The 14,128-nt window shown below is 40.1% G+C and overlaps 3 protein-coding genes across 4 annotated transcripts in view; all 3 read left to right on the plus strand.

Moving 5' to 3' along the window:
- LOC112325078 (NADH dehydrogenase [ubiquinone] iron-sulfur protein 1, mitochondrial) overlaps positions 1 to 11,924 on the plus strand; it is an 89,534-nt gene extending 77,610 nt beyond the window's left edge. The window contains exons 6-7 of the transcript XR_008057791.1: positions 6,089 to 6,410; positions 11,665 to 11,924. The gene's annotated coding sequence lies outside the window, so the exon portion shown is untranslated. The remainder of the gene's footprint in view (positions 1 to 6,088; positions 6,411 to 11,664) is intronic.
- The window catches only part of LOC18110262 (GDSL esterase/lipase 1), a 54,777-nt gene that overhangs the window by 36,283 nt on the left and 4,366 nt on the right, over positions 1 to 14,128 (plus strand). The gene's annotated exons all lie outside the window — the stretch shown is intronic.
- On the plus strand, positions 4,919 to 6,093 carry LOC112324657 (NADH dehydrogenase [ubiquinone] iron-sulfur protein 1, mitochondrial-like). Its single transcript, XM_024588558.2, has 2 exons — positions 4,919 to 5,182; positions 5,443 to 6,093. The coding sequence occupies exons 1-2, from the start codon at positions 4,934 to 4,936 to the stop codon at positions 5,992 to 5,994; spliced, it is 801 nt and encodes a 266-aa protein (XP_024444326.1). The 5' UTR covers positions 4,919 to 4,933; the 3' UTR covers positions 5,995 to 6,093.

The raw sequence follows: 14,128 nt of genomic DNA on the forward strand, positions 1-14,128 counted from the left end.
TTGCTACCACCGAGACAGCAGCTCCTGCTATCAATTCATTCTTCCTTTCATGGAAGCAACAAGACCAATTAATTATGAGTGCTTTCCTCTCTTCTTTATCTACTGAAATTCTACATCTTGTGGTTGACTGTGACACATCTCATAGCATCTGGCAGACACTTGAAAAATCTTTTGCCTCCCCGTCACATTCAAGGATTATGCAATTACATGGTTCCTTTCAGGATTTGCGTCAGGAGGATGATTCAGCTAGCATTTATCTGCAGCGAGCTAAGGTCCTATTTGATGAGTTAGCCGCTGCTGGTCGGCCTCTTTCCTTAGAAGATTTTAATCTTTATGTATTTCGGGGCTTACGCAATGATTTCAAAGATTTAGTGACCAGTTTGTCTACACGGGCAGACCCCTTATCATACTCTTATCTTCACAGTTACTTGCTCACTCATGAATACCTCAATAAGAGCTCTCTTCAATCCACTCTTGGCTCCCCTATGACAGCGCCTCTGTTGCCCGCACCTTCACATCCCACAGCTTCACATCCCACAGCTTCAGCATTCTTAGCCCAGCGTAGTGGTTTCGGTGGGTCTTCTGGCCATTCCTATCGTGGGCGTGGGCGTCACCGAGGTGGATGGAGAGGTTACCGTAGTGGTACCCATGGCACCTCTGGATCTAGTTGGCAGCAGACATCTGGGTCCGGTTTTCAGCAAGGTTCTCGTGAGTCTAGGACTAGTTGGCAGCAACACTCTCGTGGATCCAACAACAGTTTTCGAAATGTCAAATGTCAATTGTGTTATGGTTTTGCGCATTCAGCAAAATACTGCTCTCAATTCACTTCACAGCATCTACAGGCTACCGCTAACTTGGCATTTCAAAATTCTCAGCTCTCCTCTGCAGGTTGGTTTCCTGATACGGGTGCTAATCAACATGTGACACCGGACCTTGCTAGTATCACGAGTTCAGAGCCCTATACTGATAGTGATCAATTGCATGTTGGGGATGGTAAGGGACTTGTTATATCACATATTGCTCATTCTAAACTTTATACTCCCAAACGCATTTTTACCCTATCAAATATTCTGCATGTCCCACATATTAAAAAACCATTATTGTCTGTTCAGAAATTTTGCATTGAGAATAATGTATTTTTTGAATTGCATTCATCTATGTTTTATGTTAAGGATCTAATAACCAAGGAGGTGTGATAAGAGAATTTTTAGCATGTATATTTTCCACTATTCATGCTTGATTTTTAAATATTTTGGATATGTTGCACAAGAAAATTAGAATGTTGAATCTCTTTTTGAACTATTGACCTCGTGGGAAATTAATGTGTTTTCAGATATTAGGTTACTGAACAGGCAGAGCCCGGCAGTGAAACTGAACAGTGATTCATTATGTGCTGCAAAAGAAGCTATACAACTTAGTTCCAGATGTTTGTCATCATTTTCAAATAGCTGAGATGAAGGTCTACAAAACATATGAAGGGCATATAACTCAGTTTTGTTGTTTCGAAGCCCAAAAAGCGAGTTGAAAAACAAGGATTGAACCAGCCCGAAATTCCTGCATTGCACAGACTGTTTCGGTTTATGCCCCTTATCTCAACGCTCAGAGGTCCAAAAATTGCAAGATCAGTGTCGTTGGAAAGAACATTTGATTCTCTACAATTTCTCCAGAAATAGAGATCTTTGAATTCGCACTTTTCCTACCTCAAATCTGGCCCGCAATGTCTGGGTAGGAAGGAATTCAATGCAGAAATGGAAACTTTCCTCATTACTGCAGGGGTAGAACAACCACAATATAAAATAAGAAAAACAGAGTGGAGACAGGGGAGAAACCCTATAACAGACAAAGCAAAACAGAGGAGGCGCCACCAAGAGTAACAAAAAGAACAGAGGCAAAAATATTGAAGACCGGGAGGACACCTATCTCTTCCACTGAAATTCTCTGCTTTTGAGTGATGTTCATCGTATCAAGTTTGTTTCTCTTTAATGTAACTATGGAGTAGACTTTTATTCTAGGATTTTTGATGTAACGTTACTATGAATATGGGAACAATTTCTTCGATTGAATTATTACATTAAGATGTTGAGTATTTCATTCTATGTGTAATGCTTGCGTGTGTTTGGCCAACATCTGCATGATTTAGAATTCAATTTGAAACTGAGAAGTGATAATTGTTTTAGCTATTGTTTGAAATACCTTAAGAAATCTATAGGATAGAGATATCCTAGGAACTTTTGTAATCATTACAGGTTTTACAGTACTTAATAAATTTCGACAAGTTCAGAACTTTCGTAGAGTATATGAAATTTGTTTGTCGAAATAATTTATTGATGCTCGAGAGAGATTAATATTTACATTAGGAAACCTGATTATCAGCATTAGGAGTAATTAATTTAATCGAGAAAGTTCACATAGACATAGTTACGGTAAGTCATAAATCCTAGAACCAGTACAATTGAATTCATTAATATTTAATCATTTGGTTGTTTGTTTTTTTTAATCATTAATTTTTGTTTCATAAATTATCTCATTCGATTCCTCAAATAGATCATAATTTAAAAGACTTTGGTAATTAATAGTAATTTTTACAAATCCTCGTGGGACGATACTCTACTCATCACTTTATTACTTGTTACGATTCCTGCACTTGCGAAATTAACCAACAAGTTTTTGATCCTTTCCGGTCAGAGTAGGGATGGTCTATATGTCTTATCCGAGTCTTCTGCAACGTCCGTACCTGAAGCTTTCCTATCTACATCTATGTTCTCCACTGCTGATGTTTGGCATCGTCGCCTTGGGCATCCTAGCTCTCGTATTTTAGGGTCTCTAGTATCAAATAATAAAGTTGCATGTACTTCAAGAGTTTTTAATTTTAGTTGTTCATCTTGTCCTTTAGGCAAAGCATCGCGTATGTCGTTAGGCCTTACTGGTCATAAAACTTGTGCTCCTCTTGAGCTTATTTTCAGTGATGTTTGGGGACCTTCTCCTATGTTATCTACTGACGGTTATCGGTATTTTGTGATTTTTATGGATGCCTATACTAAGTATATCTGGTTCTTTCCTTTAGCAGCAAAATCTGACGTGTTTAAAATTTTTCTTCAATTTCAAGCTCTTGTTGAACTGCAATTCGACACCAAAATTAAATTTGTTCAAACAGATTGGGGTGGTGAATATAGGAAGTTAAACACATATTTTAAAACTATTGGAATCCATCATCGTTTAATCTGTCCTCACACACATGAACAAAATGGTACTGTTGAGCGTCGTCATCGTCACATTGTTGAAACTGGCCTTACGCTACTTGGTCAGTGTAAGGCTCCATTAAAATTTTGGAGTTATGCTTTTGAAACGGCTGTTTATCTCATAAATCGTATGCCTACCGTTGTTTTAAATGGTAGTACCCCTTTTGAACGTTTGTTTAAATCTTCTCCTGATTACAATTTTCTTCGTATTTTTTGGTGTTTATGTTTTCCTTTGCTTCGTCCCTATAATCGACATAAACTAGATTTTCGATCAACACCGTGTGTGTTTCTTGGCTATAGTTCCTTTCATTTGGGTTATCATTGTTTTGATTTGTCAACATCTCGTATGTATATTGCACGGCATGTTAAATTTCATGAAAATACATTTCCCTTTGCATGTTCTGAACAGACAACGTCCTTGCCTTCTTCATCTCTACAAACAGCACTCCCAGCCTTAACTTTTTTTCCTACACCTATGACCACTCCATCTACCCCATCTCTACCACTTTCTCCAACACCTGCTCATAGGGTTGTTGCCTCACCTCCTTCACCCTGTCCCGTGAATAACAGTCCCTCTCCTTCATCTCCACTTTATTCTGCTACTGATCACTCTCCAAGTATGGTTTCTGTTTCTCCAGGTACGGTGATCCCACTGTCAGCAGACTCCTCTCCGGTTGTGTCCCCATCTCGGCCTCCTAGCAGTCCCACATCGAGTCCTTCCTCTGGCTCCTCTCCTGGCTTGCATTTGGTAGTGGATTTATCTAACTTTGATCTTCAGCAGGTTTCTCATAGTCCATCCCTTCTGCCAGCTAACTCCTCTCGTAGCCACCATATGACGCTTCGTCCACGCCAACCAAAACAGGCGCATCTTAGTGTGTCTCAGTCCTCTGCTCCTGTGCGTTCAGCTCAATCCCCTGCTTCCGTGTGTTCTGCATCTCCTGAGCATGAACCCCTCACGTTTAAAGATGCCACTCAGCACTCGGCATGGCAGCAAGCTATGCAAGATGAGATTCGAGCTTTGCAATCAAATGGTACGTGGACTCTAGTTCCTTATTGTTCCTCTATGAATGTTGTTGGCAGTCGCTGGGTTTATAAAATTAAGCGGCGAGCGGATGGTAGTATTGACAGGTATAAAGCCCGTCTTGTTGCCAGAGGGTTCACTCAACAAGAAGGAATAAACTATCTTGAGACTTTCAGTCCGGTTGTTAAGCCTGCAACTGTGAGGTTAGTACTTACTATTGTTGTGTCCCGTGGGTGGTTTATTCATCAACTTGATGTTCACAATGCTTTCTTGAATGGGATCCTTCTAGAAGAGGTGTATATGGAGCAACCACCTGGTTTTTCTCACCCTACTCTACCATCTCATGTTTGTCACCTGCATAAGTCTATCTATGGTTTAAAACAGGCTCCCCGGGCGTGGTATACCAGACTCAGTGACTATCTCATTTCTCTTGGTTTTCGTGCCTCTAATGCCGACCCTTCTCTGTTTATTTACTCTGATGGCCATGATCTCATTTACTTGCTTGTGTATGTGGATGATCTTCTTCTTACTGGGAACAATTCCACTCTGCTGCGCCACTTGATTACCTTACTGAATTCAGAATTCAAAATCAGGGATTTAGGCTTTGTGCATTATTTCTTGGGAATTGAAGTTACTAAGACTGCCATGGGACTTATGCTCTCACAACATAAATATGCCCTCGATATCATTCAGAGAGCTGGTATGTCTTAAACCAGAGGAAATAGTGGGGATTGCTGGTAAACTATCTGATGCTGAATCCATGATGGCGCTGAAAGATTTCTTAAACAAAATGGGGTCAAATAATGTGTGGTGTGAAGGAAATGGACCTAGCCCAAATGCTGATCTTCGATCTGGATATATTATGAACTGTGGCATTAGTGGTCTTGAGAATGCAGATGTTTTCCTCTTGGTTGGCACCCAGGTAATCGTATGGACATTTTTAGTCATTTATAGAATGGAACCCTTAGATTTCAGCTGTGCTTTGTGCTATTTCTTTGTGTATGACTTCACAGCCATTAATTTGTCTTCTGTTTGTATGACGTCTTGAATTTGTTCTTTGCACTTGTACACTGTTTTACACTTTTTCCTTGCCACATTGACTTCGAAATAATCTTGTTTCCAAGGCATTTGGGTTGATTGAGACTTTGTCATTATCTCATATATTGTTTGCTGAATTGTCAGCCAAGGGTAGAAGCTGCCATGGTTAATGCCAGAATCCGCAAGACAGTTCGAGGAAGCAATGCTAAGGTTGCTTATGTTGGCCCTCCGACAGAATTCAACTATGATTGTGAGCATCTAGGCACTGGTCCTGAAACTCTTACTGAAATTGCAGAGGGTCGCCACCCATTTTGCTCAACACTTTCAAATGCCAAAAACCCTGCCATCGTTGTTGGTGCTGGACTCTTTGAGAGATCAGACAAGGATGCAATTTTCTCTGCTGTTGAAACCATTGCGAAAAATGGAAATGTTGTAAGACCTGATTGGAATGGTTTCAATGTGTTGCTTCTCAATGCTGCCCAAGCTGCAGCACTTGACCTTGGACTTGTGCCAGAATCTATCCAAAGTATTGAGAGCGCCAAATTTGTGTATCTGATGGGTGCTGATGACGTGGATTTGGAACAGCTTCCAAGTGATGCCTTTGTTGTTTATCAGGGGCACCATGGGGACCGAGGCGTGTACCGTGCCAATGTAATTCTCCCAGCATCAGCATTCAGTGAGAAAGAAGGGATATGAAAACACAGAAGGGTGTGCGCAGCAGACTTTGCCTGCAGTTCCAACAGTTGGTGATTCCAGGGATGATTGGAAGATAATTCGTGCTCTTTCTGAGGTAGCAGGGGTGCAGTTGCCCTATGATACAATTGGGGCTGTCCGATCTCGGATTAGGACTGTTGCACCAAACCTCTTGAGCATGGACGAGAGAGAGCCAGCTACCTTTTGGGCTTCATTGAAGCCTGAGGTTAATCAGAAGATGAATTCAACTCCTTTCCAGGCTGCTATAGAGAATTTCTATATGACTGATTCTATTACCAGGGCATCAAAGATAATGGCTCATTGCAGTTCACTGCTGCTAAAGAAGTGAGTTCTTGATTTGTTTTATCCTTCCAAAAAACTTGCAAATTCACTTTTATTTGTATAATCATTCAAGCCGTGTGTTACGTACCTATTCTCTAAGAAGGATACAACATATGGTAGAAGAACCAAGGGTACTGCAGAGTTAATAACGTCTGCAGCACGCAATCCTTGTTAGCTGTTAATTCTGTTAGTTTGTTATTAATAGTTAGTTAGCAGGTTGTTACAACAATTATAGTCAGTTAGAATAATCAGTTAGTAGTTATTTCTGCTATTATAAAACACACAGGAGGGGTATCAGTTGGATATAGAATATACACACAGAAAATTCAGTCTCAACTCTTCTCCCTCGTATTCTCTCTAAACAATTCCTATGTTCTCACCTCATTTCTTCTTCACTTGTTAAGCAACCTTAACAATTGGTATCAGAGCCTTAAGATCTCACACCATGGTTAAAAATATGGAAGAACACTGCAAGAAACTAGAGGAACGAATTCAGAGCATTCAACAAGAATTTCAGGAGCAGCTTGGGGAACAAAGTAGGAAGACTGATCAGATTAGTGTTCAAATTGAAACACTATCGACTCATTCCAAGCATTCCTTGCTCACCACTGGAAAAGAGATGGAAAGTACCTCCAAAGTTATACTATAGACTCCAACAAGGGGCAATCCTGAAGGAATGTTTTCAAGGGGAAAAGGTCCTGCAAGGGGAGATGCAAATTATGGACAGGAACCGCAAAGAGCAATGTTTAATACAGGTTTTCCTATGATGGATCTAACAATATTTCGAGGAGACAATCCTAGAGGATGGCTGAGAAGGTGCGGCAAGCTTTTCAAAATCAATGCAACTCCATTGCAGCAATGGGTGGAGATAGCGTCCTTGTATTTGGAAGGGAAGGCAGAAATATGGTTTGAAGGATATATGTGCAGACTGGATGTTAGTCTAGAATGGGAAGAGTTCTCAAGGGCTATATGTAGCCGGTTTGGTAATAGAGATGATATCGTGGAGGAATTCAATAAACTAACACAGGAAGGCTGTATGGAAGAGTATGTGGAGAGGTTTGAAGAGCTAAAATCATTGATGCATTCATTAAATCCACTACTGCCAGAGTCCTACTACATTTCCAGCTTTATTAGTGGATTAAAGGAGGACATCAAGCCAATGTTGAAGATACTGAAGCCAGGCACGTTAATGACAGCCTTTGATCAAGCTAAGTGGTAGGAGGAGTCAAACAATATCTTGGCAAGGAAGAACAGATTCACTACCAAGCCAGTAATGGGAAGTCAAGGGGGAAGATCATTTGGTAATCAACAATCCAACTATATGAGCAATAATCTGCCGACACCAAAGGTCTCAGAAACCATGTATGAGCAGAGGCGCAGGTTGGGACAGTGTTTTAAGTGTGGGGACAAATTTATGCCAGGACATAAGTGCATTGTCAAGGGGCTGCACATGATTGAAGGCCGGGAAGAGGAAGAATTTATGGATGCTACAACAGGAAACAACAGTACAGAAATGGCACCTGATAGCAAGATTGAGGAATATGGCTTATCCTTGAATGCATTAGCAGATAATTATGCTCATAACACCATACAAATTAGAGGAAGCTATCAAGACAGGGATCTGATCATTCTCATTGATAGTGGCAGCACCCACAGCTTCATGGATGCCAATGTTGCAGGAGAACTACAACTTTCTGTAGAAAACTCCTCTGTGTTAGTAGTAACTGTTGCTAATGGCAGTATAATGCTATGTGATTCCTATACAGCAGGATTTACATGGTTTATGCAGAGCTATGAATTCGTAGCAGATTTAAGGATCTTGAAGTTAGGAAGGTGTGACATGGTGTTAGGGGTGGACTAGTTAAGAAAATTCTCCCCAATCTTATTCGATTTCATCAAGACGAAAATCACCTTTAAGAAGGAAGGAAGAATGTTGGAGCTCAAGGGCATCATCGAGACAGCCAGCCTCCAGCCAATGACAGTAGAGAAGGTCCAAAAGAACTTAAAAACTTCTATCATGGGCTTCGTTGGGCAATTTTTTCTGATAGAAGCAACCACAACATCAGTGGCAGTTTTGGCTAATACAGAAGTAGGGGAACTATTAGCTGATTATGCAGAGGTTTTCCAAGAACCTATTGCATTACCACCAAGGAGGAGGCATGATCACAGAATTCCACTGCAGACATGAGCTCAACCTGTAAACTGCAGACCGTATAAAAACTCCTTCTTTCAAAAAGGGGAGATTGAGAAGATGGTCAAAGAGATGTTATGCAACAACATCATTCAGCCAAGTGTGAGCCCATTTGCTTCACCAGTACTTTTGGTGAAAAAGAAGGACAACACCTGGCGTTTCTGTGTAGACTTTAGGCAGCTGAATGAAGTCACTATCAAGAACAAATTTCCTATTCCCTTGATCGATGACCTGTTGGATGAGCTGCAAGGATCTAGTTTCTTCTCTAAACTGGATTTAAGGTCAGGATATCATCAAGTGCGAATGTATGAGGGAGATATAGAAAAAACAGCCTTTCGCACTCACCAAGGGCATTATGAGTTTAAAGTTATGCCCTTTGGCCTCACGAATGCTCCTGCAACATTCCAAGCCTTGATGAATGACATTCTGGAGCCATTCCTGAGGAAATTTGTCTTAGTGTTCTTTGACGACATTCTCATTTATAGTTCTTCTCTAGAAGCCCACCTCAGACACTTGAAGCAAGTTCTGGAGATCCTGAAGACCAACCAGCTGTATGCAAAGAGATCAAAATGCACGTTTGCTAAACCAAAGGTAGAGTATTTGGGGCATATAATCTCTGCTGAAGGGGTGGCCACAGATCCTAAGAAGACACAGGCTGTACAGGAGTGGCCAATTCCAAAGACTATCAAGGAGCTAAGAGGATTCCTTGGTTTGGCTGGTTATTATTGAAAGTTCATCAGGAAGTTTGGTGTCAATAGTAAACCTTTGACAGAATTACTCAAGAAGAATAATTTTATATGGCACGAAGAGGCATTGGAAGCTTTCCAAAATCTGAAGAAAGCTTTATGTGAGACTTCAATCCTAACCTTGCCTGACTTTACCAAACCATTTGTCTTGGAAACAGACGCCTGTGACACTGGAATTGGGGCAGTGATTAGCCAAGAAGGAAGGCCGTTGGCATTCATGAGCAAGGCCTTGGGAGTAAAACATTTGGGATTGTCTATATATGAGAAGGAGTACTTAGCTATATTGATGGCAGTAGACAAGTGGTGACATTACTTGGAACAAGATCAGTTTATTATACAAACTGATCATGAAAGCCTAACATACTTGATCAAAAAATCCACACTCCCATTCAGAAGAAGGGGCTGACCAAGCTGTTAGGATTGAACTATCGAATCAGGTATAAAAAGGGAAAGGAGAACAAGGCTGTTGATGCCTTATCAAGAAGGATTATGCAGAGTGAAGATAGTTGCCAAGGAACAGACATGACAGGAGGATGGCTCACAACCATAACACAAGTGGTTCCTTCTTGGTATGACCAGATTTACAACTCTTACAAAGATGATGCCAGGCTGCAGGACATCATATAGGGTAAAATGATGGATGATACACAAACTCCAAATTTTACCTATACTAACGGGGTGGTGAAGTATAAAGGGAGAATTGTTATAGGAGCTACAGGGTCATTGAGAGATGAACTCGTCAAAACTACCCATGACTCCTATATTGGAGGGCATACAGGAATTCAGAATACCTATAGGCGACTTAAGGCTCATTTTTATTGGCCTTCCATGAAGAAAACGGTCTATCAACTGGTGCAGCAATGTGACATTTGTAAACAAGCCAAGGCTGAGAGGGTGCCTTACCCTGGGTTGTTACAAGCTCTTCCCATTCCACATGGTCCATGGCAGGATATTACCATGGACTTCATAGAAGGGCTCCCAAAATCTGAAGGCAGGGATACTATCATGGTCATTGTTGATCGCTTCACCAAGTATGGACATTTTATCACCCTAGCACATCCCTTCACAGCCCAGGATGTTGCTAAATTCTTTTTAGATCACATCTACAAGTTCCACGGCTTGCCTGCCACGATCTTGACCGACAGGGATAAGGTTTTCACAAGCTTATTCTGGAAAGAATTGTTTAAACACTTAGGGGTCAAGTTATTACTAAGTACAGCATACCATCCTCAAACGGATGGGCAGACTGAAAGGGTAAATCAGTGCCTCGAGACTTACTTAAGATGTATTACTATGCATTGTCCAAAGAAGTGGCACCAATGGGTATCCACAGCACAATGATGGTATAATAGCAGCTTCCATTCCACTATCGGCATGTCCCCATTCCAAGCCTTGTATGGATATGAGCCTCCAGCCAGAGAGATGGTGCTTACTGAGGTTACTCAAGTAGCTGCTGTGGAGGAGTGGAATCAAAGAAGGATCAATATGGATCAATTAATCAAAGGCCTGCTGGAAGGGGCATGGAATCGGATGAGGCAAGTGGCAGACAAAAGACGATCAGAGAGGACATTTTTTATAGGAGATTGGGTTTTTCTAAAGCTTCAACCTTACAAGCAAGGCAGTGTCATGTACAGGAAGCATTACAAGTTAAATCTCAGGTACTATGGTCCCTACCAAGTCCTTGAACGCATTGGTGCAGTAGCATATAAGCTTCAGTTACCCCCAGGAAGTGCAGTGCACCCTGTGTTCCATGTCTCGTTATTAAGAAAAAAAGTGGGAGAAGTGGCCATCGTTTCTCAAGCCCTGCCAGTCGTAGATGATGAGGGTAGGGTAAAAGTGTACCCAGTTACAATACTAGAAAGGAAACTCATGAAGAAGGGTAATGTAGCTGTGGTGGCGGGCTTAATCCAGTGGTCGAATTCGTTCCCTGAAGATGCTACATGGGAGGAGTTGACAGAGTTGCAGTTACAATTTCCAGACTTCAATATTGCTACGTGAACTGATCTAGCTTTCGATTCTTGAGACAAGAATCTTGCATGAAAGGGGCACTGTTACGTACCTATTCTCTAAGAAGGATACAACATATGGTAGAAGAACCAAGGGTACTGCAAAGTTGATAACGTCTGCAGCACGCAATCCTTGTTAGCTGTTAATTCTGTTAGTTTGTTATTAATAGTTAGTTAGCAGGTTGTTACAACAATTATAGTCAGTTAGAATAATCAGTTAGTAGTTATTTCTGCTACTATAAAACACACAAGAGGGGTATCAGTTGGATATAGAATATACACACAGAAAATTTAGTCTCAACTCTTCTCCCTCATATTCTCTCTAAACAATTCCTCTGTTCTCACCTCATTTCTTCTTCACTTGTTAAGCAACCTTAACACCGTGCAAGGCCTTGTTTGGCAAAGGGACAAGCTTGTGGAACTTTGGAAGTACATCCAATAAGGTTACTTTTGGATTCTGTTTATTTCACAGTAACATGTCCAATGTAATAGCATTTCCCTGTAACCTTTTTGTGTGTAAGACACTGGACTTCCCAGGTTTTTTTTGGCCCAATCTTACAAGATGCTCCAGTTTGCGGCAGCATCTGCTTTTGTTCACCAATTCTATTTAATAAAGAAACATCCTCGTGGAGTGAAGTTATCTTTTTATTAGTTAATTCTTATCCATGGTGGGCTAGTGTGTTAATTAAAAAAGCAGGTTGTCTCCTCATTACTTGATAAGCTCTTTGTTCACAACTGTTGAAAACCATATTCAAGGAGTTTCCTTTTAGCAAGTTTCAAGTAGCTCACTGTTTGGTCTCTAACCCTCCACGAGTGCATTTTGCCATCTCCATTGCAAGCTTCTGTAGCTTCTTACCCTTTAAGCATCTTGCCATGATCTCAACCCATTTGCTATGCGGTATGGACTCCAATTTGTCCCAGTTTAGCAAACTGTAAGGTGCTACTTTGGCAGTTAGGGACAATCTAGCTATTAAGAAGGAATGCCTACCTCCTTCATGCATTGCAAGATTCATTGGATTTTACATCAAATTAAAAAGGGCTGTTGAGTAGCAGACTTGGTATTTGAAGATATTTGAAAACAACAATAAAGAAAACAATTGGAGATATTTGAAGCACGTTGTGTTGCACATTGATCATGGAAACATCTCATAAAACTAGAGTAATTATTTATTTTGCTCCTTAAATTCATCTAAAATTGATGGTGTTGCTCATAGACGATCAGAAGCATTATTTCTACAAGTTCCATGGCCAGTAATATCAGTTTCCTGTGGCTCTGTCAAGTTCATGAGCAGACTTGGTATCGTCTTGAGAAGCAGAATCAGCATTTCCACAACAAATTTTCATAATATTATTACAGCATCTACTAAATTGAAGCGTGCTAAAAGTGGCTTCATGACTAACACCAGTTGTTGCAGTAACCTCCCTCCCTCCCTCATTTTTTATGGTTTAATTCTATAATAAACTTCAAGCTATTAGGACAACATTGAATTTATATTTAAACTATTTTTATATCAATTTCATTCATAAACTATTTTAATTATAATCATTCCTAAATTAGAGTCATTAGATCATATGTTGCTACAATGCAATTTTTCTATAGACAATTTATTTTATGGTGCCGGTGGGGTGTCTTTTGGAGTGTTCATGTAGAAATTTGAAGCAGAGTAATGAAGAGACGTGAGACAGAGCAAAACAGAGTTATTCATTCATACCTCTTTCTTATGCTGTACATGTGTATATATAGAGTGGGAAAAACTTGTAGCAAAAAAAGACAATCATATCTAAACTACATAACAAATAAGTTATACTTGATGAGTTGCTGTCAATGGCTAGGTTTCAGAGAAAGACATGGCAGCTCCTCCTTTATGGGTATTGCTTGGAGTATCCGGTTAACCGGAAATAATTTGGTTTTCAATGATATAAAACGAAATATGAAGTCATGCTTCTCTTTAACCCTCCACTGGCTGTCCGCATGGTTACAAAATTACTGTGAAGAGCATTTCAATCGTTGCATTCACCAAGTTGATTGATTCTCATTTTTTCCTTTGTAGTGGTAGAAGACATCTATAGACGAAGGCAGCCATTTCTATCCATGGATGTTATATATATACTTCATCCAACCAACAAAAGAGAAGTAATATATTTTTCTCTGCAGACATATACAAACAAAGTTCTTCTCTGCAGTGAAGCCAATGTATGGGAGACCTGTGACTCCTGACTTTTTTTTTTTAAATTCGAATTAGCTTACGTATACTTCGATTAATTCTATCACACGGTCCTTAAAATTAACGGACTATATAAACCTTCAATATTCTTGAAAAGATTCGAATTCATGGTCATTAAATAGTAAACTCAACATTTAACTAGTTGAGTTACCTCTCAAGATTACTGATACCCTAACTCTTGTCTACACACTGCCGACGGTGCTAGTCAGGGGTGATCATTTTTTGTTCGGTTCGGTTTTTATTAAAAAAAAGTAAACAAACCAATTTTTTTAAAAAAAACAAAACTGGTTCAAACCGATCGGTTTCGGTTCGGTTTTTTAGGACAAAAACCGGTTTGGCTCGATTTTCTTGGTTTTGGCTCTGTTTTTTTAGTTTGGATCGGTTTGTTCCGGTTTGGGTCCGGTTCGGTTTGTTTTTTTGGTTTTAGGCTTATAAAACCGAAACCGAACCGAACCGAACCGGCCGGTTTTTTCAAAATTTTAATCGGTTTTTTTTCACTGTTCGGTTTTTTCAGTTATTTTTTTTACAGTTTTCTTGATTTTTTTGTTTTTTTCTCACTATATCATATGTTTTTTTTTACAGTAAAGAAGGCTGGTGTTCTTACTATTAGTTTTTTTTTTATTATTA

The sequence above is a fragment of the Populus trichocarpa genome, chromosome 17 (genome assembly GCF_000002775.5).
Source record: "Populus trichocarpa isolate Nisqually-1 chromosome 17, P.trichocarpa_v4.1, whole genome shotgun sequence".
Classification (NCBI taxonomy): domain Eukaryota; kingdom Viridiplantae; phylum Streptophyta; class Magnoliopsida; order Malpighiales; family Salicaceae; genus Populus; species Populus trichocarpa.

Bases quoted from the DNA above. Each gene is read 5' to 3' on its own strand.
- LOC112324657 (XM_024588558.2), top strand. From the start codon at position 4,934: ATGCCCTCGATATCATTCAGAGAGCTGGTATGTCTTAAACCAGAGGAA. The intron at 5,183-5,442 runs GTAATCGTATGG...CTGAATTGTCAG, and splicing joins TCCTCTTGGTTGGCACCCAG to CCAAGGGTAGAAGCTGCCAT.